This window comes from Xiphophorus couchianus, chromosome 5 (assembly GCF_001444195.1).
Source record: "Xiphophorus couchianus chromosome 5, X_couchianus-1.0, whole genome shotgun sequence".
Taxonomy (NCBI): domain Eukaryota; kingdom Metazoa; phylum Chordata; class Actinopteri; order Cyprinodontiformes; family Poeciliidae; genus Xiphophorus; species Xiphophorus couchianus.
In genome coordinates, this window is record NC_040232.1 from 28,626,387 (window position 1) to 28,650,071 (window position 23,685).

Consider the following 23,685-nt stretch of genomic DNA (forward strand, 5'->3'; position numbering starts at 1 on the left):
CAAGTTGACCTGTTGGACAAGTTGGTAAAAGTAGCTGAGGTTCGCTATGAAGTTCATAATCACCTGAGTCGTCCTCCATTGTTCCTCTGTTCAGAAGAAACCCGCAGTTTTAACAGATTTAAAGAGCTGCTAAATAAATACAGAACCAGCAGACTTCGTCGTCAAAACACTAAACAAGCGAGGAAGCCCTCCAGCTGTTGTCAGGAAGACAACTTCCTGAATGCGGTTACCAATCCCAGGCACATCTATGGAAGTCCATTACAGACATTATTTGTGTTTAGCTTGGTTTCATTTTTTAAGTAGTGTAATGAAATGCAGTCTTTTTATCTCATCTGGACCTGCCTTACATAGTTTCAACTAATAAGATGTCATAACAAAAGGTTTAGTCGTATTTTTCATATGCAATTTTGGTACAGCAATTATGTTTGTTGGCTGAAATTGGGGCAATTTTAATTCCTAGTAAATTTATGCTCTTTTACTTAAATTTAAATATATTTAAAAATTGTTTTCTGTATTCATATTTTTAAAAATGACATATTTAGTATACTCATATCTTCAATTAAGCAAAACAATATAGAAAATTTCATCCATAATTCAATTCACATTCTATTGATTAATTACACCCAGACATATACAAAACTGCCTGTTTGGCGCCATGGGCAAACAACCTCAGTTTGTATACTTTATATCTAAGTCTGCCAGATGTATGAATAATTTTGAGCCTAACTATGAGTACAGTACCTGGGGATATTAATGTACCAGGTAGGTTTGTATACATTTACATATTTTCCAGGTCTGTAAACTAGTTTGGTATCAGTGCTTCAAAAGGCTTTAGTTATTTTCTTTTAGACAGACCATTGCCTTGTGTTTATGTTACAGATAGTTATTACATGCTAATATTGTCCAATTTCTAAGACATTTTCTCTTTGTGGGGAATGTGACTCTTCTTAGTTATGCATTTCCTTTACTTGTTAAAGATTCTTGTCACTAAGCGATAAGTACTTATGCAGTACCACACTCTGAACTCTAAGAAGCTCACTAAAGTCTCAATAAGGAAACCCTTTAAATGTTAGCTAACATGTATAATTGTTTTTCACATGTCGATCTGTCATAGACACGCTTGTAATATTCAGGAGTGGACTTTTAACTTTACAAGATCACACTTCCTGGTAGACAGAGAATATATTATCTCTCTCACGCAGTATGCCCCAGGTTGGCTCACAGGCGCACATCAGGTTTGTCCTGCATGGACCGCAGGAGTCCTAAGACCTTAACTACAACAATATTTTCATACAGTTTCCACTGGATCGCTAAAAGGTAAGAAGAGTTTAAAAATAATGTTTTTATTTAATGTAGCTGGATTTCTGTCAGAACCTATTTGGCCCTATGTGTGGCAGAAACCAATCCTCCTCAATGAATTAATGATGAACAGATGCGGATTAGAGCAGAAGATTAAATTACACATGCTTTCCTCAAACAATATAGCTGTCACTCTGCTTAAACTCACTTGGTTTAAACATGTGACACTGTTTGTTTAGGCTATATTAAAGCTGAATGAGGGCAACTTAATAAGGAGGGAAATATTCAAAGGAAAATATTAAACGGAAAATGTTTTATTCAGTTCATTTGACTGTTTTGTCCTCTTTTTCGCAGGACCTAATCAGGACTTGATGAAAACTCCCACTTTTTGAAGAATAAAAGGGTTTGCTTTTAAGGATCTAATGACGAGTTACAGTAATGGTGGAGTTTTCAACCCAGCCTACCATGACAGTGAAACTCTGGAAATTGACAGGAGGTTTGTATGACCAACTTTTCTGTCAAAGCAATGTCTTTTTCTCTCTTTTTGTGTTGGAGTGTTCTCTAATTTTATAAAGTTCTGTCTAAAAATCCTGCAATGTTCTATATTACTGAAACCCAGGAGGCTAAATTGAATATCCTAAAGACATAGGCAGTGATGAAGTTGTATTTTTCTACTCTAAGTTTTATGATATGAACTCAAAGGTCATGTTTGTAGGAAGGCATAACTTGCTTACTGTAACACTAAAATTCTTAATTATAGTAAAGACTAGCACGCCAACAGCACATGTAAAAATGAAAGGAGGAAATTAATGTAACAAATAAGTTTCACTGTAAAGCCTTTCCCACTGATGTACAAATATTTGAAAAACACGGAGCTTTTTATTAAGACTTTAATTTCTGTGTTGCATGAAATCTAGTGCTAAAACATGACCAGAGTCTTACGTTATAAAAACAAAAACAAAACATACAAAGTAAAAAAAAAAAGAAAAGTCTCTAATTTACGTTAAAATACTGGTGGCTTTGATTGCCAGAATTTATTTACAGATTTTACTGTAAATATATGGTAAAGGATTCACATATTATATCTTATTTATATGGAAAATTCTGGCAACCGCAGCTGCCAGTATTTTACCATAAATTAGAGACTTTTTAAATTTATTTATTTTTACAATGTAGCAAGCTGAATGGGAGCATTTTATCTTTTGGCATTCAGGTCTTCCAGGAAACACCAGCATACCAATCCGTATGCGAGAGTAGACCCAGCCCAGTGGGGGCATAATGTTGAGCCCGGAAATAATGGTGAGTGGGGAGCAGCCGGGGATGGTTGGACTGGGAGAGAAAACGTCCCCATGGGGCTCATCTCCACACGCCTGGGAAGTCCTCCGTTGCAGCATAACCCCAGTAAGTGAATCCCAACTGAGCTGCGAAGATAAAATTAGACCTTGTTTTTTGTTGCCTTCACAAAGCATTATTTCACCAATATAAAGTCAAAAGAACCGAAGAGACTGCAAAGTCTGCAAAGACTTGCCCTGTTAAAGTAACTTTGTTAAAGTTACCCTGTTACTTTAACAGGGCAAAGATTTAAAATCTGTCCTTTGGGTTGAACAATAAATACGTTGGCTTTAAGCTAACGCACAGTCACGGAATAAAAAAATAACATTTATGCATTTAGAATACCTTTATTTCTACATGCAATAATGTCTGTTTAATTCAAGTTGCAAAAGCTGAGAATAAAAATAAGTTTGACATTTGATGCTAATATGCATTTTTGGTAATACTGCTAACATTATAATCTTTTCCTTCTGTACTCTTGATTTTCCCTTATGTAAATAATTATTTTACCCTTCTTTTTTATGTGGATCTTCAAATCCCTTCAAACTTCTAGTCATGTTTAGCTAGTGGCTGTTTGCTTTCTTACCCCTGTGTCTCTTTGTAACCATTTTATTTGAATTCTTTCTTTTCTCCGCACTTTATCATTTAGATAACAACACAAGTCAGATTGACCCAGATTCTCAGTATGACCGCCTACCACCTGTTCAACTTCATTCTTCAATTTCAGGTAGTGTGTTTCACCAATTTTATCCTTCAGATGTTTTAATCACTAAATGTATTAATTTAGGATTTTTTGTGATATTTTTGCTGAATGCACATTAAGTTCTGTGTACCAGGAGCTTCTCTTAGATTATTAACCTCCTTAGAAATCCCCACTGGATAATCATTAATGCAGAACCTAGACACTAACTATCAATGAGAACAAGGAAGCTGGCAGAGAAAATAAAGCAGAGTGAACTTAATTTTGATTTATGTACACACTATTTCTTATCTTACCATACATTTTGTCATATCTAAAAACATGTTTATGTGAAGAAATAAATTATATTATGTGAAATAAGTCCTGAAGGATTTCCATATTCAGCTTTTGCGGTCACCAAGTGTCTTTTAAGGTGACAGGACTTTAATTTGTACTGCAAGCCTAAAATGTATAGAGGACTAGATGACAGTATGCTGTCTGCAGAAGCGAGGATTCACTCACCTCGATATGCTGGACAGTTGAAAATGAAAGTAGATCAGGTCAGGTATACTACATCATTGAAGGCAGAAAAGGCTAATGCTGGAGAACTATTTACAAAAGTAACATATCATACACCACAGATCACAGGGCAAATATGCATTAATCTGATAAAAGTATAATGTTAGCAAATGGACATATGGTAAGCAGTCATTTGCTTTGGCTTTGTGACTTTTGTTATACTATAAATACCTTTACAATTACATTATAGTCCTAAAACGTTAACAATTTATATTCATTTTTTACATTTTTGTTTGTTATAATGGATCACACTGGTTGAATGATGCTGTGAAGTTTTTGTACAGACAGTTTTGACTTATTCAGATGTCGTTATTGATCCCCTGACCATTTTAATCTGACTAAGCAGGTCAGATTAAAATGACCTGCTTAGTCATTTATAGTCAGGAACTATAAGCAAACTATAAGATTGCTTATAGTTCCTTAAAATATACATACACAGGCTATGTATATTATGCTGTGTAAACTGTGAGAAATTATTTAAAGTGTAGTTTTTTGCTCTGTTTAATTTTGGCAGTTTTTCATATTTCTTCCAAAAATGTTGTTTTCCAAGAGGTTCAGAGACAAACCAAACCAAAACTCTCACACAGGACAAAGAGAGATAAAAAGTTTTTTAGTAATTCCTCATTTGGCACTTACAAAGTAAAAAAATATGAATAAGGTGAATATTTTAGAGCATCTGTTATAACCAAATTTGACTTAATCCAGAGGATAAAATCATCAAAAAGATTATCTATAAACATGCTACTACACCTGCCCTACTTAGAAATATTATCAATCAAGTGACACATTTGGCACAGTAATATTTAAATGCAGTGTGGCGCAAACAGTTTCACTATCACAGCTTTTAATCAGAAATAAAGATAATGTGGCATAAAAGTTGCCACATAAGTTCTCAAACAAGTATGCTTACTCTGACTTCCTGCTCTTTAAGGATCTTTATCAGTGCATTATTGCCAACAGGGACTATCTCAAAAAATGCATAGGTTAGAGTAAAAAAATACAAAATAAAAAAAAGACAAGAATTCTATAAAAATACAACAATAATAAATGAATTTATGAACTGACGTAAATATCAGCATTGTCAATACTCAACCATGAACACATCTGGTCTTTTTTCCCCTCACATTTATACAGGCAACATGACAATGAGATGGAGAGGAGTAACAATGAGACGGATGAGTATGTTTCCTAATGCTGATCCTGCCCATGCGGCTTTCACAGAAGATGCCATCAAGAGCGAGATGGAAAATGGTAAGAGCCCATCACTGGGTGTTTGGTTACAGCGAGTGCAAAGTGCGTCACCCGATCTGCATACTGGGCGATGGTTCTTTGAAAGAGCCATCTTGTTGTTTCTTGTCTGACAGAGGAACAAAACCTCATCAAGGAGCTTGTTGCCCTGTCGACAACGGAGCAAATCAGGAAGATCCGGGAGCTGCCTGTGAGCTTTGAAGAGAAGAAACACGTCAGGTTTGTGGAGAGTAGTAAAGGGTCATAAACAATCCCTTGCTGCAGTCATTCCAATGCCCTCAGTTAATCATCAAACCTGTTGGGGTACCATAAAACCAGGCTTATGCAAATACTTGTTTGTTTCAATTATTTCCATTGTGATCTTGTACTTAAAGCTCTAGAGCACACGTATCAAACTCAAGGTCTGCGGGCCAAATCCGGCCCACCATAGTGATTTATGTAACCCTATGGACTGCAGAGAACCAACAAAATAAATAGAACTTGAAGATAAGAGCTTTGTGCTTATATGCGTTCTTTATTTTTATAGAGTGAAATTACATCAGTGTGAAAAGATGTTTCATATTATTTAAATTTCAGAGACAAATTTCATCAAATGTGGAAACAACCATTAATATTTTAAGAGTTTATGAAACGATAGTTTTATCAGTACTTTCAGCCACAACTGGCCCTTTGAGGACATTCATCATCTTGATGTGGCCTGAAGTGACAATGAGTTTGACACTCCTGAAGCAGGGAGAGATTTGGGGCATTTATAAAATAGTTGGCCACAAAACTGAAAGCTCCTGCATGACCTTTTCTAGACCTCCTACTGAAACACCCCTGGCCTCTGAGTGCCCTGGAGGGCATCCTGCGGCTGTCCTGGAGGGTTTGGCCTTTAGTTTTTGGCCTTTCTTCCCACTTCTTCCAGCAGAACTATTTTCACATCAACATCTAGATAAAACATGCAATTACTCGATTAACACAGAAACCAATTGGAGGTTTTACATAGATAGGACTCATTGTAGGGTATTTTCAGGCTTCTTGAATTTGCCTATAATTCAAGTAAGACTTGCAGCCTTACTTGATTAATATATAATGAACATCAAGCTATACTGAAAAAGTCGTATTTTTCTCATATTTAGAAAATATTGTGATACTTCTCTGTGAATGAAGCTGTTGTAATGGCTAGACACAAACGTCTTGCCAGAAACATTCAAGAGGACCAGAAGAAAACAAGTTAAAGATCGAACCTGCGATGTTTGTGTATTAGATACTATAACATGCATGTGACAGGAACTCCTGAGTAGAACAATACAGTCTAATGTAATCACTTCATGTTTGACTCATTTGTGTGTGTAAGTCAGATTTCTTACACAACACAAGGGCCAAAAGTTTTCATACAGACTGTGTTGCTGTTTTGCACTGCATCTGAGATGTGGAGTTAAAAATATCTGTGATCTTATATCAGTGTATTTTCACAGGACCCAAGTAACGGCATTCAAGTCTGCAGGACAGTACCATCACTTCACATCTTTAACAGATTTTTCTCAAAATATGTCACTGGTCAGTATTTTTTTTGTACTTAAACTTCATTCAAAAATGTAATGAGGATGTATACTTATGTGTGCTTTTGTGTTGCTTGCTTCTGCTTCAGTCAATGCGAAGGTTTGGTTACAGTATAAAATCCGCCAGGCAGACCCTGCAGCTTTGGCAAGGCATCATGAAGGAGATTGGGGGCAAATTTGGCTCCAGCGTTCTCAACTATTTTGTGCTTCTAAAGTGGCTTCTCTTGTTCAACATTTTCTCCTTCCTGGTCAACTTTGGCTTCATTACCATCCCGCTCCTGGTTTATGACCTTTCACTCAACGTATCCCCAAATGTGAGCTTCAGAGGTCTGGAGTTACTCACCGGAGCTGTAAGTGGATTTATAGGTCTGGAAATTATCCAGATGCCTCTTTGAAGAGTTTATGTGATTTGTTATTGCTTACTGAAGCTGATGTTCAGAGAGGTCCAGTTCGTTGTTTGGAAATAACTCATCTTCAGCCTAATAAGGGGTGGTTTTCTCAATCTTAGATTTTGAATATTATTAATGCTGAATACAATTACTTGAGCAAACAAACCCAACCTATTATTCACCGTCTACAGTTTGGCATTTATGTCTTCAGAATAACCAGTCAGTAGAAGTCTGTATATAAATTTTAATTGATAGCATTTTCAAATGGCAAATGTTATATTATGTTGTAACTAAGAAAACAATAGATCTTGATTTGGTACGATTTAAACATATAGTTCTCTTTATTTGCTCTATGAATGAAGGACGGTTTCCTTACAAGCACAAATATAAGTTTATCAAATAGTAGAAGCTCTGACTAAATGCAACTCTAGTTTGTAAAAATGTATTTATACAAAACCTTCCAAACACGGGTGGCGTTCATATATTTTTGCTTCTTCAGGGTTATTTCAACTACACCATCATGTACTACGGGAGCTACAGCAATGAAACAATTAGGGGCCTGGTGGATTACGACATGCAGCTCGCCTATTTCTTTACCATCTCGGTCTACATGGTGCTGTGTGGACTCGTGCTCATTTTCAGGTACTTTGTTCTTCCTTCAGTCAGTTCATCACTTCCAGCATTTCTTCATGTGACGTCCACATTTTCTGAAATCTGGCTTCATCCCAATGCAGCATGGCGAGCTCATTTAAAAAAAACTATGCCCTGGCAGACCCAGCTTCAAACAGTGCATGGCAGCTTTTGTGCAGCTGGGATTTCAGCATAACCAACGAGAAAGCAGTGAACCAGCGTAAGAACAACCTTCGAATCCAGCTGAAGGTGACTCCTGCTCTTCTGAAGATATTTGGCGAGAAAGTTAACATTTAATCTTTGAAATAAGTGGACCCACTAGCTAAATGAAATGACTCTATAACTCCAAAAACATTCATCCACCCATTCAAATAATTGAATTCAGATCTCACAATAACTTCTATGACCACAGGTTTATAAAATCCAGTAATATGTGTACAAAAGGTTTGGTGCTGACATCTTTCACTACTGAGCATTGCATATTCAACTGTTAATAGCTTAGTAACAAAGAATGGTTGAACAACTACAACTCAGCCGCAGAGTGAAAAGTCATGAATAATCTCAAACTGAGTTTAACAGTTTGAGTGCAAAGAGTTTGGACATGTATCAACTTTCTGCAGAGTGGTTAGTCAGAGACCTCCAAATATCATGTTGCTTTTAAATATTTTTGTGTAGTACATAATTTGTTGCTGTTCAAGCACAAAATGCATAGTTAGTGCAATATTTGTTGTCTTGCTGCTATTCCAGGAGTCTTTATCAGAAAAGGCACACAGGGAGCGACAAACAACTTCTGAACAACTGAAGCAGTATGGGATTTATTTTGGTTCCTGGCTCCTCTCCACTGGTCTAGCTGCTGGCTGTGGAGCTAGCATCTTTTATCTCTGCCATTACGAAGATGAGGTATGTAAGAGTGCAAGGATGTTCTTATTGTTGTCGAAATCCAATAACAAAAAACTGTTATTACCTGGACTGACTCTAAAAGCAACAGGTACAGCATCTGGTCAGCCTGTGCCATTACCCTAATTTGTGTTTTATGTTTCATAAAAAGTGTTTATCTCTGAGGATTGTCTCTTTGTTATCTTTACAGCAGGCTGAAGACACCGAAACATGGTCCGCACTGAAGGAAGCAGAGACACTCCTGGTTCCCTTTGTAGTGTCTTTGATGAATATGGTCATTCCCCTCTTCTTCTCCCTCTTCAACAAGTTTGAGCAGTACTCCAGCCAGCGCAAACAAATTTATGCCTTGTTGTTCAGGTGAGGTGTTATGGGTGCATATATCCTAAAGGCTTTAGGACATTAAAACAAAATGAACCTACTGTATGTTTCTAGATTTGTTCTTCAGTAGTTAGTTGTGGCTTGAATCTTTCTAAGATATTTGCGTTAGTAATTTTATCGTGACAAGAAACGTCAAGGCTCTGATGCTCCATTGAATAAACCCTGACTTTCTTCAAGTCTTTAAAAAAAGGTTCAGGTCTGATATAATGGTATATTGTTTAATTAACTTTCTCTGTCACTAGACAGTGACCTGTTTGTCTTTTTTTCATTCTTAGAAATGTGTTACTCCGGATATCCATTTTGGGTGTTTTGTGCTATTACTGGATGAATACAGTGCCTCAGAAATTCACAGTATGTATTTGTCAACATCCCTTACTCCTTGTTTTTTTTAATCATAAATTATTGTGTGTTTATTCATTCAAAAACTTGTTTTCTCTCAGTGCTGGGAGCCCATGGTTGGACAGGCTTTGTACCGTTTGGTCATTGTCGATTTCATTTTTCTGATGCTGGGATCCTTGTTTGGAGAGTTTCTTAGCAAGTGAGTAACAGATTTTCCCATTGACGTTACCGTCACTGAAGCATGGAGAATTATTCTTTAATGATAGCTGCACTATACATTTTTGTTTTGTAACAGTGTGATTGGGACCAAGATACAACCACGTTTAGGAGTACCAGAGTTCGATGTAGCCAGAAATGTCCTGGAAATCATTTATGCTCAGACTCTGGCCTGGTAAAAACATACGGGGCAGTTTTTATTTTTATGTTTTGGATGATTGTAGGAGGTAGTTCAGTAAAAGTTTACACTTTTTCTCTTATTAGGATTGGAATCTACTTCTCTCCTCTGTTACCTGTGATCCAGATTCTCAAGTTCTTCATCTTGTTTTACTTGAAAAAGGTAAATGATGGTTTAAGGTGATTTGAAAAACCTGCTATATATCACAATGACACACCTGGATAGAAAAGGCAGATACAATGCCACTTCCAACAGAGCCGCACTATTCACCCGTCAGGGTCTCATGTTACTCTTTGTTCATTTCTGTCAATAATTAATTTAAATCCTTTCATTGCGAAGCAACTCTGGGTAGATCTATTGTTAAACGCTTAATGAACAAACTCAGTGACCTCTAATATTATGCTCTTCAAGTTCAAAACTTTTCTATTCTGTGAAATACAGATGCAATGCATAGGCTTTAATTGAGTGAAGATATGACTCACTCTCCAGGGCTGCATGACCTAGGGACCAATATGTCTTCTCCAAGCCACTTTTCCATTTTAAATTGTATGGTCTATTATATATTTTATAGGTAGAATTACACCTGCTTGTTGTTTTTCTTGCTGCTGTATTCATGTGTTTGTCACCATCTCTCCAATGGGAGTAAAGACAGAAACTAGCAGGCTAAAATCTCTCATATATTTAAGCGCTAATGTTCATCAATATGTATATCCGCTCCTCCTTTAGGTCAGTTTGACTCACAATTGTCAGCCTCCACGGCGTTCAGGCAGGGCGGCTCAGATGAAAACCATCTTCATCTTTCTCCTGTTCTTTCCTTTCTTTGTGGGAGCCCTGTCTATCGTTGCGTACACCTCCTGGAGGTAAATGAGCATGACTTCCACAGCTGCTAAGTTGTGTTATAGCTTGATGCTGTGTCATATATGATGATATCCTATTTCCCACCACAGGCTGACCCCTTCGGAGCAGTGTGGCCCTTTCCGGGGCCTCAACAGCACGTTCAGTGTGACTGGAGAGTGGATAGATCACGTGAACAATAATTCTAGTAATCATTGGGTTGGGTGGATCTACCAAAATGTCATCAGGAGTGAAATTTTCTACTTTCTTAGCACACTCATCATCCTGTAAGCATCCGTCTGTGTATGTTTTATTAATTGAGTCTTAAAAGGTTTTTGACATCGGTTACCTTTTTGCCATATTTTATGTAACAGACTAACTGAAAAAAGTGCACAATAGTTATAACAGTTTTATTTAGATGTATCAAGGCACAGCTGGTATCACTGTTGCCTTGCAATAAAGAGGTCCTGGGTTCAAATCCTGGCTCAGGGTCTTTCTGCATGTTGTTCCTTTGCATGCATGGGTTCAACCTGGTGACCTGGCTAGGATGTTCCTCGACCCTGCGACTGTGCAAGAACGATACATAAATTGATGTTTTTTTTATCTATCTGCGTCACAATTGTGCATAGGTCTGTCACATAGAATCTGATTAAAATATAAAAACGTTTATGGTCATAAAGTGATGAAATGTGGAAAAGTTTAAGGATTAGGCATGCTGTTGCGAGGCACTCTAAATGCAGAGTACGCTGTTCATTAAGTTGGAATCTGCGCAATAGTTGTCAAATGTGAACAGTCCTTGTCATGTTTCTGTCCCCCAGTGTCATCATATACATCTTCTGGCAGCTCATTCAGGGCCGAAAGCAGCTCATTGTTCTTCTGAGAAGGCAGATTATTAATGTAAGTTTAAATTGTCCACCTGAATGAGTGTTTGACTAGTACTGATTTCATTTTGATTTTTTTTCCAATTCATTTATCATATACTGTACATTTTGTGCTGATTTTACAACCATGTCTGACTTTTTTTTCTTCACATTTTTCACTCATCAGGAGGGGAAAGACAAGTCCTTCCTGTTAGAAAAGCTGCAGAACCTGCAGAAATCCTGTCCGGAAGTTAACAAAAAACACAAAAAACGGACAACTGTATGCTTTGCACATATTTCCATTTGTTTAGAGTTTTTTTATTTTTTGTACTTTACCTAATGTCATGTTGTTCTTCAGCATACAAGTCGACGTTCAGCTGAGCGCTCCTCTGGAAGTCAGTCCAACTCAAACGCAATGGTTCAGGTTCTACTTGCTCGCCAGCAGCTGGAAGAGGAGGAGAGAAGCCGTGCCAGTGGCGTTTCAGTCCCGTCGGACATTTCCACCTCCGACGCCGTGACGCAGGCCATGCTGGCCCGCCAGAAAGCTGAGAGACAACATGAAAACGTCTACGAAATCACCGACGGACGCCCTCCTTCCCTCGATGCGGTGGCGCAGAGCTTAGCAGCCAGACAGAGGGCTGAAGACAGGGATGAATACTGGAGCACAACCCACTTTAACCAAAGTAACCCAGTTAACAGTTCCATTATCCAAGTCAGACAAAGTGCTGAAAGGGACAGAGAAGATGATTCACATGATGCTTCATCCCCCGTATCAAGTGTAATGATTCAAGTCATGCAAGCCAGGCAGAAAGCAGAGGAAGAGGAAAGGAATCAGAGGATCCATCCTCCAGGGCAAAACCCGGCTCCTCCCGGCTCCAGCGCTCTCATCCAGGCCATGTTGGCCCGGCAACAGGCCCAGAATGAATATGATGATGGTTATTGACCAAAAGCCTCAGAGTTCAATGGAAAACATTATCACATATTGTGTTATGAATCATTTCCATTATGTCCGATATTTCTCTCTACTGAAACTTATTCAATTCAGCTAGAAAGTAACAGATACTGCTATAAGGGAATAAGAGCTGCAGGTTCACCTCTTCATATGAGTATATGTTAGTTCTAGTGTATTGTCCATGGATGTGTGTAGAGGTATAGAAATGAACATTGAGGTTTATCATGTGCCATTTTAAGTGCAATCTTTAAAAAAGAAAAAACAATGTTAACTGCTTGTATTAATATTGGTTATCTAGAACTGTTACCGCTTAGAAAATAAAACAAGTTATGTTTTGCATGGACAAAACACTATTTACATTAATTTAACTTAATTAACATCTTTGTACAGTTGAGCATTTTATTTCTGGCCAGTGTGTATGTGTATATTTTTACCCAATGTTAAATAATATTTCATTGCACATCCTGCTAATTGTTTTACTTGCTATATATTTATAAAATCCATCAATGTTTAAAAAGAATAAATAAGAAGATTCTGGAGATGGAGCAGCTTGTTCTTTTTTTTAATACACAAGAATTTTAGAAAGTTCTGAAAAACTGAAAGTGCAATAATTGATACTATTATAGAAAATAATTTTTAAAAAAGTAATGATTAACTAAATAAAATGTAAAGTTTGTTGATGTGGAGCATTCTATAAGCCCTGCTTTTTTCAGAGATGTGGTTTAGCTTTTAGATTTGTTATATCTTTGCTTTCGATGCTGCAGAAAAACCCTTATGATTTAGAGTTTCTCCAGTTTTATTTAAACGTTTTTGACAACTATGTGGCACAGTGACAGCACAGGGAGAGCGTGTATGACCCGTATTGAGTGGCCTCAGTCTTTGAAGCAACCGTCACGGGTCCGAGTCCCGGCCCACTGACCTTTGCTGCATGTCACACAACCCAATTTGCTGTTGGATCACTATCCAATAAAGGTCACAAGAGCTGAAGAAAAAGCTTTTAAAAAAGGATTTTTTTGGTAACTAAATATTAAAAATCTATCCATGTATTTATTTTACCTGCTTACTTATTGCAGAGTCGTTGGTGCATACCTCCAGTGAATAAGGAGTGAGACATTGCTCGTCCAACACAGAGATCAACAAGACAGACAACCATCCTCATGCACACACTCACACTGAAGGCAGCTCAGGGAGAGAAGTTACCGCATAGAAAGACTTTTTTGACTGGGAGGATGCAGGGGTGTATGGAGAGAACATTCAAACTTGACATAAAAACGACCCGTAGAACAAAATGATGAGTGATGAAAAACAAAGAAACCTTCTTTCAGCCAGCTGACAGCCAGTGTGCATGGCCAAGGTTACTTCATCAGCTCAGTTACTCTATGTGCCATATTTCTATCCACAGCATGATAGAAAACCATCTTGGAACTCCATGTTTTTAAAACCTTGGTATCCTGATAGCGGTAGATGGCCTACAACTATTCTGAAACTTCAAATGATAAATGTTGAATAAGCACTGGTTTCAATAAACGTGTGTTTTATTCACCACATTAACAAACCCAATTAGGCCTATTGGTTGTTCTGGTCTTTCAATCTGGCCCAGTCCAGGGCTGTGAGAAACAGAAAGACACTCACTCCAATCCACCTGTATGGGTGAACTCAACATTTCTTTATATGTTACAATATATTCAGTTTCACAAAAAAAGAAAAATAAAATACATGTACATCCATGGATCTCAGGAGTTGTCCATTTTTTTCGCCAGTTTATTTCCCAACTTGAATCAAGTGTGACTTGAAGCCACCTGATCTGCTTCACTTAAGGCAATGTTGAAGAGCAAACCCACAAGCCTCACAGTAGAATACAACAATAACACATCAGCATTGTTCCTCCCCAAGAGATGCTGCGAGGTCGACAAAGTCCAATGAGGTGGTAGGTACAGGAGTCCTCCTGCCGCTTTTTAGAGACTGACTGGAGTAAACGTCCACAGATTTAGAAATGGAGTGCAAGGAGTTGTCCCGGAAGTATCCGTACGCCTCCCGTGCGTTCTCCTCCCGGATGGTCTGCTCAAAAGTCTTGCGCTTGTGTCTGAACTCGATAACAGTCTTCGTGTAGGAGTTGAGGGTGGTGACTGATGCGCCCATACAGCAGGTGAAAGATGCCCATGCCAAGCTGATAAAAAAAACAAGAGTTTGTTTTGTAAAAAATGAAGTGTTTTTATTCTGCTGTGAAAGAAGTTAAATTTACGAGAAAGAAAACTAGAATATACTATACTCTCGCTACAAAAAAGTGCAGCTAAAACACAGTTTAGTAGCCAGAAAACTTGTGGCTGGATTTTACAGAGGTGATGTCCTGTCATGGCACTACACTAGAATTCACTAAGCTTTTGAAAGTGATCCTTTGACTAATCGTGATGGCAATAATAAACAAAGCAAAATAATCCAAAAATTTTGCTTTGAATTGCTTGTGTTTTTGTTCTCAAAAGCACAAGCACTCACAGATCACGACAAATTTCAAATGCCATAAAACAACAAAAGTTCAGTCTGACTCAAAGCCATAAAGTGAGAGGAAAAAAGCTGTCTTTTTATACGGCATTATGAAAAATGTCTGTTTGCATCTGCATTAAACACATACTGTCTATAATGCATAGCAGAAGATTTATTATCCTTTTACATAATTGTGATCATGTCTGCAGTGGGGCTTTAGACACCAAAGCTTAATCCTGCCATAAGACATCTTGACCTCAAATGAAAACAGTAATGCTAGAGAAAGGTATAGATTTACTTCCTGTTAACTTAGATTGCGAGGACCTTTAAATAAAAAACTTGTTTTCTGGTGTGGAGCTGCAGCATCTTACCAGAAAGACCACCCATAATCCCAGTTGTAGGGTCTCCAGTCAGGTGGACCATGGCTGACCGTGACCTGGAAGACCTGCGTGTACATCACATGAGCCACCATGCCAAGAAGACCTGAGATCAAATATATAGCCACTGTCAGACCTGTGGTTTATGTCACAGTCAAAAAAGGTACCGAACTTCTCAGACATGGGATCATTTGTTTCCAGAAAAGCATTTGAATACTTAAATGTAGAGTTTTACATTTTAATTGATCATAAACAGCTGAAAGTACCTGAGAGCACCGTGAAGACAGCAGCAAAGGCGTTGAGCTTGAGCCCATCAATTACGTTGCTGGAGTGGACCAGCTCCATGCACATGAGGCTGAAGCCCACCATCAGCAGCAAAATGTACAACATCTCAGAAACCACAGATAGCCACAGCATTCCTGTAAAAAAAAAATGTAATTACCAAGTACAATTCAGTAAAATACTCATGATTAAAACTGTAAAAAAAAACAAAAAAAAACATTAAAATTAACACCAAACCTCAACCAATTTCTAAGCTGTAGAGGTTGAGTGCGACTGAGTCCTTTTTCAGCCGTATGAAGAATCTGGAAAATACGATCAGCTTTTTGACAACATATGAAGATCAAAATATAATGTCAGACTGCTGATGATTTTAATGCTTGGTATGTTACTCTGGTAGAGAAAGGAAATATGTTAAATATCCCAAAATCGTGTGAACTCACCATTATTTAAAACAGAGCCTGCCCAAGGCCCTATGATTATGTTCAGGGCCTCCAAACTATCAGGGGCCTCCTAAATGCTAGATCTTTTACCTGCTAGTCTGCAGGTATTAGACCTGCAGACTAATACATCTGCAGGTCTGAGAAAGACTATATAAAATTTTTTCTTATTTGTATATTGAGAATGAGAACATCATTAAATATGATTGCAACATAGATAAATACAGATAATATTTTGAATTGTTCACATTTTTACCAAAGGTTTAAGGGAATGACCGCTTTCAGATCATAAGGATTTATTGCTGCCAGCAGGGGGAAAACATTTGAATTCAAATATAAACTCACATTAAAAAAAATGGATTTCTTGCTATAAAAATTAGATTAATTAGATGCAATATTTGGATAAACGAGCTTACACACAAAACCATATTTCCAACCACATTTTCTTAATAATTGTCACCAGTTGATCGAAGATAACCCATTAACCAACATGACTGCAACTCTGCTTTTAAACCTATAGCATAAATCCTCCCAGCACAATTCAGTTGTCTCAATAGCAACCCCTAGTGTCCATAGGGGAGAATGCTTACCTCTCTCTAAAGTATCACATGACTATATTGAGTTTTTATATGTCAGATCATTTTTGGCTCGAGGACAGTTTATAAAATATTTCAGCGCCTTCCTCTATCTTCATATATTGAGAAAAAAAATCTTTAAATTCTTATTTCACCAGAAAATTTTGCCACACACACGTTTTAACTCTGCGACAAGGCTGCTTAGCAACATGACATTATGAAGTAAATAGGAATAAAAGAAAAAGAAAAAAACAATTCTGCCATTTTTACAGGACATTTCATTTAATTTTTAGCATTTTGCCTTCCAGTTTGAACCATAACCTACAAGATATTTGTCTAAAGACTTGTAGCATTACAGTTACAATGAAAGTCAACACTTAACTGGGAATTATAAATCCAACTTAACTCTGTTCCAGGTAGAAAACTAGTGGGATTTATTCTGTGCTCATTGTCTAAGCTCATTATACAATATAAGTCTTTAGTAACTCTTGCTAGTTGGTGGAAAGTGTAACTGCTTCAGTTGGAAGCAAATAAATTCATGCAAAATGCTCTCTTCATTTAATATTTAATATTTCAGATAAAAAGAAAATCAGCAGCCAAGAAAACCTGAGTAAATACAAAAAGTTACAAAAGCTTATAAATTCTGATTTCATTTCGTATCTTGGTAAAAACATCCAAACCAAAATGTACAGGCTCCATGTGAAAAGGTCAGGAGGGTTTTTGATCATAAATGGTCTGTTTAAGATCCAGCCACAGATCATCAATCAAATTTTGAGCTTGACCGTAAGGCCAAAAGTTGATGGTCGGACATCAAGTTATGTTATTGCTTGGTATGAGAGAATTATTAAAAATACATCACCCTACCACCATCATGTTCGACTGTCACCAGTAAATATTCTGTCAGTGTCCAGAATATCTTCTAAAAAGTCTTGAGGATCACCACAATGTTTTCTGGGAAAAGTGAGTTTAACTTTTGTGTTTATTTTGGTCAGATAGCTTAAATCTTTCCAACCCCCAGTCTCTTTCATGTGGTTTAAACATGAACTCTAGCCACTCTAATCAATGCAAGTGTCGACTGCAGAGCCTTAAATGTTGTTCTGTGTTCTTGGATGAGTCGTCGATTAACTAAAACAGAGTTAATCTGGCAGGCAAACGACTCCTGCAAAGGTTCACCATTGTTCCATGTTTTCCTCCTTTGGTGACAATAATGAGCAGCATTGTTATTACTGGAGTCTCCAAACCTTCTTACAGACTAATATATCTGCAGGTCTGAGAGTGATCAAGTCTGAATGTAGCCTTTGAAACTAAACCCCCAAATTTAGTTGATCACAGTTCATTTAACACTGGAGGTGATTTTTTTCATACACAGAGTTAGATTGGTTTGGATAGTTTTTGTCCATTATTAATTAAAATCATCACTTGACAACTGCACTTTGAATTTGCTCAGGTTATTTCAATTATATTATATTCAATTGTGTTTGATGATCTGAAGCACTTAAGTGCAACAAAAAACAGCAAAGACAGAAAATACTTTTTATAGCATGAGCAGATAGTCACCTTTCTCTGATGCAGGAGCTAAATCGATGAAACTTCGGCATCTTTCACCTTCAAGGCAGAAAGAAAAACGTACTGTAATGACGGCACTGTGTGTTGTAGGAACATTTTCCACATGCAGACATGATTGAGATTCGATAAATGAGAAAATTCAAAGAAAACCACCTCAAGATCACAAACAAAAACATTGCAGATTTTAGTCAAGCCTTTAATGCCTCTTTAACTCCTGGTTTCAGTCCAGGTTGAGTTGACAAGATCAGCTGAGAGTGTGATCTGGTAAAGTCTTAAGTAAAAAAAAAACAAAAATAATCACAGTTCATAAGTTCAAGAAGGAATAAACTCCATGTGGAAGATAAGACATATGACAGAGATGGTCCTTCTCTGACCTCCCATTCAGTGTCACCAGATGGTGTGCTGGCAGAGCTGCTCAATCTGGTTCAGAAAAGTACAGGCAGTGTAAAACCAATCACAGATGTTCAAAACTGTGACATCCCTGTGGCAGTTCAACAAACAGGATAGAGAAAAGACCTCTGACACCACGGATTTCTGCACGTATATCTGGGTAGATTCCTTCTGTCATCAATCAGGCCTCGCATGTCGCTGGATTTGTTGTAAGTGGAACAGTTTAATCAGGTGGGCGGCAACAGCTGTTTTGAGGAAAAACTCATCAAGACCCCGAGTTACATAATCCTCATTAACTTGAGCTGCTCAGATGAAAACATGTCGGCAAAGACATGAAACAGCTCCTTTCCGGCCAGACATCAAAAAGTCTCGCTCTTTCAGAATTATTTTTTAGCTGTCAAATAGGTTTGCTTTACGTGTCTATAAAAGGTCAGCATAACTAACTAAATAAATAAAACTTACATGTGCAACTTCATGCCAAAACACTTACTGTGTTTTAAGTGGTACAACACTGGTGGTTGTTCTGGCCAGGAATTTAAAGTGAAATGCAACTGGTCAAAATATAATGTTGTAATTTATTGTAAAATAACAGACTTTAATATGGTTTGCCATGTTTTAAAAATTATTTATCATACCAGGATTTATCCCTTTACTGTTCCATTAACAATAGATTACTGGAAAAATTACTATATTATAAATGTTTTTTAACCATACAAAGCTACAGGCAATGTTAGTTTTTACAATATATAACAGTATAGTGCAATATTCTTTCCTCCTGTGACTTTCTGGGAAAAAGCATATTTTCTACAGTGCAGCTAAGATGAACAAACCAATAAACAATTTTGTCTTGGACGGATTCCCCTTTTTTGCAGTACATTTCTGGCAACCCCAGCTCACAGTATTTTACCATAATTTTGACTTTTTAAATTTTCTACAGTGTCTAGGATATCACAAAAGCACTATTATTGGTTTGGTCAACAACTACAAAGAAGACTAATACATAACTTTAACTTCTTTACACTTTTTTTCAATATCTAATAAAATAAATTGCATTTATAGACTGAAAAATCAGATAAGTGCAAAACAAACAAAAAAAAAACTTAATGGATATTTAGTACAGACGGGCTCAAGGAGTTTACAGTTTAGAAAGCATGTGATGGCTTTAAAAACAGCTAGGGTGCGAAAATAACGTAATTGTGATACTAAAATAGAGCTAAACAGCAATAAATAAATATTTTATAGAACGTAAAAAGCGCTCAAAATTTGAACATTAAATTAAACACGGGATTTTCAGACAGGCTTTTAAATTCTGAAAAGTACTTAACAAGAACTTTCTATAACAATATACCCACATAAAATAAATCAATTCATAAATATGTAAAGTTATGACATGACTGAAGATACAAAAATATGCATTCTAAAATACTTTTCAACTTTCCAGAATCAAACTCAGTTTTCTTCATCATGCCGGAGTGATTTATTCAACGTCCACACAGCCCCACACACAGACCTGCTCTTACTTTCATCGTGGATGTTCTCCTCGCACGAGAACCAAATGCCGGTGTGAAACTGTCGGAACAGGAACCTGTCATCCCCGGTCTCCCAGCTGTACACCACCTTGTTGGGGTCCGTTTCGTTCACTCCGTAGTCTATGCACTGGTGCGTCCGCAGCTTGCTGCATTTGGGCTTGGGCACCCGCTGCGTCCCCACGCACCAGTAAGTGGTGACGAAGGCAGTGATGGCGAAGAACAGGGCGAAGAAGTTCAGGCTGACCGACAGGAGGGTCCTCGTCTTCATTGTCCGCGTGAGGGATGCACGAGCCTCAGCAGCGTCAGCGGCGCGCGCGGGACCCAGAAGTTCATGGGTGCGAGGTGGAAGAGACGCACGAGCGCACCAGGTGAGAAGAGGGTCCCATTGGACACCCGGAAAGTTGCCAAATACTGTCCACGGACAGGCTACATCTCCAACAAGGAGCTCAGACAGGAGACAAAGTGATTCATTTCCACCTAATTCACACGCGTTTCACCACGAGCCTGCTCGGACGTCACGTTGTCAGAGGATTTGATGCTCGTTTGCATCAGTGTGGGATTTTCTCCTCGTGCTCTCCTCTGGCTGCCGCTGTCATTAGGACCTTCCTCTCCCTCAATCCATCACAAACTGCTTGCCAAATGCAGGCGATTATCAGAGCGAGACCAGATACAACGAACCACCATGTAGCTCACAAGACATGGTTCCCTTTTTATTTTATTTTATTTTATTTTATTTTATTTTATTTTATGAACGTTGTCTGTGCAATGCGTAATAACAGAAGTCATCATGGTTTTACCATTTTATCAACTTAATTACTATTTTTTCCTGATGACAAAGCGGAAATGTTAAATGGTTTTTGCAAAGCCACCTTTAGATGCTGTTATAGCAGCAAGACTTTGGAGCTCTATCTATATTTATGCTCTACTGATTTTTCTTCCCTATTCCTTTTTCCAAAAAGGTTCAAGCTGAGTCGTATTAGAAAGTCTTGCCACTGATTACCAAATCAGTCTGGGCAGGTCTGGGCTTTGACTTGGCCACTCTAGCACATCAATATACTTTGTTTCTAAACATTTCACTACAACTACAAGGTCGATGTCATTGTCCTGCTGGAGGTGAACCTTCTCCAAAAGCGCAGCTTTTTGTTTTGTTTTTTTCTTGAACAGGTTTTGTTTCCTGGGTTACCATGTGAAGAGCTGGGACGATGGGACGATTCATCTTCCCATCAATTCGGACCGGCCTCCCTTGTCATTCTTTGAAAAGCATTCCCACAGTATGATGGTGCCAGTACTATCAAGTTGGAGATGATGTACTCAGGGTGCTCTGTGAAATAAAACTGATAATAGATCTGAAGCCAAGAACCAGTTTAAAATGAGACAGGATTGCACCCACTTTGGTCTCTTTTAACAAAAGTTGGAAGTTTCTGGTTTGCGTGAATGTGTGATTCAACATGTCCAGACTGGTTTGGATAGATTTGTTATCATATCAAATAAAATCACTTGAAAACAGATTTTTGCCTTCACTCTGATTAATCTTGTTAATCATTGTCTTACATAAACATTTAGTAAAAAATGAAGCACAAACAGAAAAATTTGTAGTGGGAAAAATCCTTTCTCATGAATGTTGGAGATGTGTACATTTTGTCTACTTTTTTAAAATAAAGCAGTCAAAACTTGTAACATCTTACTGGTGGAGTCGTCCATCCAGTTCTTTCAAAGTGAATGTAATCATGAGCACAATAGTCGGTGGTAATTAATCCCAGGGCAGATGTGTGTTTGCCTATAGATAACATCAGCCTAATCCCAAACTGACAAGAATGAAGGGAAATTAGAATCCGACCAGAGAAAGACGGACCAGGACAGAGAGAGAAGATAAGGAGGAGGACGATAAGGGAGGAGAAAGGCTTAAGGGAAATGAATCTGAAGCAGGTATTCACTGTGAATTAAAATATAAGACTCGGCAAGACCAAATTAAAAATGCTACACTTTGACTTTTTAGTGATTCCCAATTATACAATGTTCAAGAATGTGCATAAGCAGTCCACTCTCATGACTCTGTGGCATTAACTAAACCTATTAAAATCCTTGCACACTAATTATTTTTAAATCCCCCACAGAAAGCCTTTAAACTTTTTCTCCTTGAACTGAGCTTAATTTCTGAGTATTTTCGGAGAAGTTGACCTGTGCACTGTTGTTCAGTGGGAGAATCTGTGCAGTGTCCGTTTGTTTCCTGCAGGCTAAACTGAAGGAGACCTGCTGATTTTCAGTGTGAAGTCTGCTGCAGCAAAAGGTGAAGATAGAAATCAGTTAAGCTGGTATTTATAACCCCAATCTAAACTGGGTCGTCAGACAGGTCTAACATGCGAGTTACCTCAGCAGTATGCCAACTTCTTTAACCCCAGAGGCTAATTCTTGCTCCAACGCCTTGATGAAAACTCATAAATCAGGTCAGGACTGTCAGCTAAGGTGCTGCAAATACTGAAGAACAAGCTGCCAGTGATACTGGTAGTATTTAGGATTTTTATTAATGCACCCCCATCAGTATAAATTGACTAATATAATAGTTTTATAGTTTTATTGCTTTCAGACCAGCAATAAATGTCACCAAATAAATACAGTTACGCCTAAAATGAGTCACAACATTAGAAGATTTTTTGTTTTTCCATTTAGGCATTAAGTTTAATATATATATTTTTAAAATGTGTTTTAAATGGAACTCAATAATACAAAACTTGCAAATCAGACAGAGATTGCTTTATTTATTATTTAATTAGTCATTTTAAAGATTTTACTTAAAATTTTGCAGCTAGCACTCCATGCGGATCTACTCCATAACAAAAGAATGAATATGCAAAAAAGAGCCTCAGGCTCATTCTAGGTATGGTGTGGGATCTGTGATGCTCTGGGTCTTTTTCAACGACCCTGGAAGGTTTATTAGTAGTGATGGCGTAATAAACTCTTTAAAATATGGAGAGATTTTAAATAAAATCCTGCTGATCTCTGCCAGTAAACTTAAATAGGTCGTCATTAGGTCTTTTAGTGGGATAATGGTCACTAACATCTGCTCAAATAAAAAAAAAAAATCAACCTTTCTCTCAGTTTCCAGAGCTGAACGCTTTAGCCTATGGGCTGGGCTGCAGAGAAGACAGCATGAAAGAGAAACCAGGACTATAAGAGGATTGGCCAAAGATCTCACTCTCTGTGTGCCACAACGTTGTGAAATGCTATGGAAGAAGAACAAGCCCCCAAGTATATGTACGTAGATGGAGATCGATTTCTGGTAATCTAAGGTTTTCCTGTTTTTGTCTTTTTTTTAATTCCAGAAAATTTTTTTGAAATAAACATGCCCAAATTTAGCCTAAACCAAGATGCTGACAGCCAAACTCTCAAATCCACCTCTTAATCCCATTTAAACTTAAACAGGCATTTTTCTTTGGACATTATCGTCCTTTGACTTTGCGACCACAATCTCATGTCGTTTACACAAAGCCATGTTGTCTTTTCTATGTATAGTCAATGAAAATTTGCAAATGGAGAAGGCTCTCCCATTGTCAATGTACAAAGTATGAACAAAAGGGGAACCAGTGACTGTTACAAACTGTTTTGTGTGAAATTATGCCACAACAATAAATACGATCTTATATCACGGTATTTAATAGATCTTTACCAGGGGTGCTACTAAGTTTGGAAGGCACTC

General features: G+C 37.7%; 3 protein-coding genes across 4 annotated transcripts in view; 1 reads left to right on the plus strand and 2 right to left on the minus strand.

The window, feature by feature from the left end:
- LOC114144488 (nodal modulator 1-like) overlaps positions 1-220 on the minus strand; it is a 35,879-nt gene extending 35,659 nt beyond the window's left edge. The window contains 1 exon segment of the mRNA XM_028017386.1: positions 64-220. Coding sequence (XP_027873187.1) covers positions 64-79 — 16 coding nt within the window. The 5' untranslated portion in view covers positions 80-220.
- A 975-nt stretch (positions 221-1,195) lies between these two features.
- Positions 1,196-12,893, plus strand: tmc5 (transmembrane channel like 5). Of its 2 annotated transcripts, XM_028016354.1 has the most exons (22): positions 1,196-1,317; positions 1,654-1,795; positions 2,513-2,700; positions 3,281-3,358; positions 5,024-5,140; positions 5,254-5,356; positions 6,598-6,679; positions 6,771-7,031; positions 7,570-7,712; positions 7,805-7,949; positions 8,448-8,600; positions 8,788-8,954; positions 9,251-9,326; positions 9,416-9,513; positions 9,610-9,705; positions 9,795-9,870; positions 10,435-10,568; positions 10,656-10,829; positions 11,361-11,439; positions 11,590-11,682; positions 11,761-12,094; positions 12,180-12,262. In XM_028016354.1, the coding sequence occupies exons 2-22, from the start codon at positions 1,722-1,724 to the stop codon at positions 12,182-12,184; spliced, it is 2,676 nt and encodes an 891-aa protein (XP_027872155.1). In that variant the 5' UTR covers positions 1,196-1,317; positions 1,654-1,721; the 3' UTR covers positions 12,185-12,262. The 2 variants fall into 2 exon arrangements, with proteins under 2 accessions (XP_027872155.1, XP_027872154.1); XM_028016353.1 differs by having other exon boundaries at positions 11,761-12,893.
- Positions 12,894-13,999: 1,106 nt separating this feature from the next.
- Positions 14,000-21,460, minus strand: LOC114144096 (germ cell-specific gene 1-like protein). Its single transcript, XM_028016580.1, has 5 exons — positions 19,983-21,460; positions 18,064-18,111; positions 15,479-15,631; positions 15,207-15,318; positions 14,000-14,521 (listed from the first exon to the last, which is right to left on the minus strand). The coding sequence occupies exons 1-5, from the start codon at positions 20,257-20,259 to the stop codon at positions 14,227-14,229; spliced, it is 885 nt and encodes a 294-aa protein (XP_027872381.1). The 5' UTR covers positions 20,260-21,460; the 3' UTR covers positions 14,000-14,226.
- Between the last annotated feature and the right edge of the window lie 2,225 nt (positions 21,461-23,685).

Excerpts from the sequence above, each read along its gene's own strand:
- tmc5 (XM_028016353.1), top strand. The coding sequence starts at position 1,722 with ATGACGAGTTACAGTAATGGTGGAGTTTTCAACCCAGCCTACCATGAC. Across the intron at positions 5,357-6,597 it reads GAAGAGAAGAAACACGTCAG|GACCCAAGTAACGGCATTCA; the intron begins GTTTGTGGAGAG and ends GTATTTTCACAG. Across the intron at positions 10,569-10,655 it reads GTTGCGTACACCTCCTGGAG|GCTGACCCCTTCGGAGCAGT; the intron begins GTAAATGAGCAT and ends TTCCCACCACAG.
- LOC114144096 (XM_028016580.1), bottom strand. The coding sequence starts at position 20,259 with ATGAAGACGAGGACCCTCCTGTCGGTCAGCCTGAACTTCTTCGCCCTG. Across the intron at positions 18,112-19,982 it reads GGAGAACATCCACGATGAAA|GTGAAAGATGCCGAAGTTTC; the intron begins GTAAGAGCAGGT and ends TCTGCCTTGAAG. Across the intron at positions 14,522-15,206 it reads GATTATGGGTGGTCTTTCTG|CTTGGCATGGGCATCTTTCA; the intron begins GTAAGATGCTGC and ends TTTTTTTATCAG.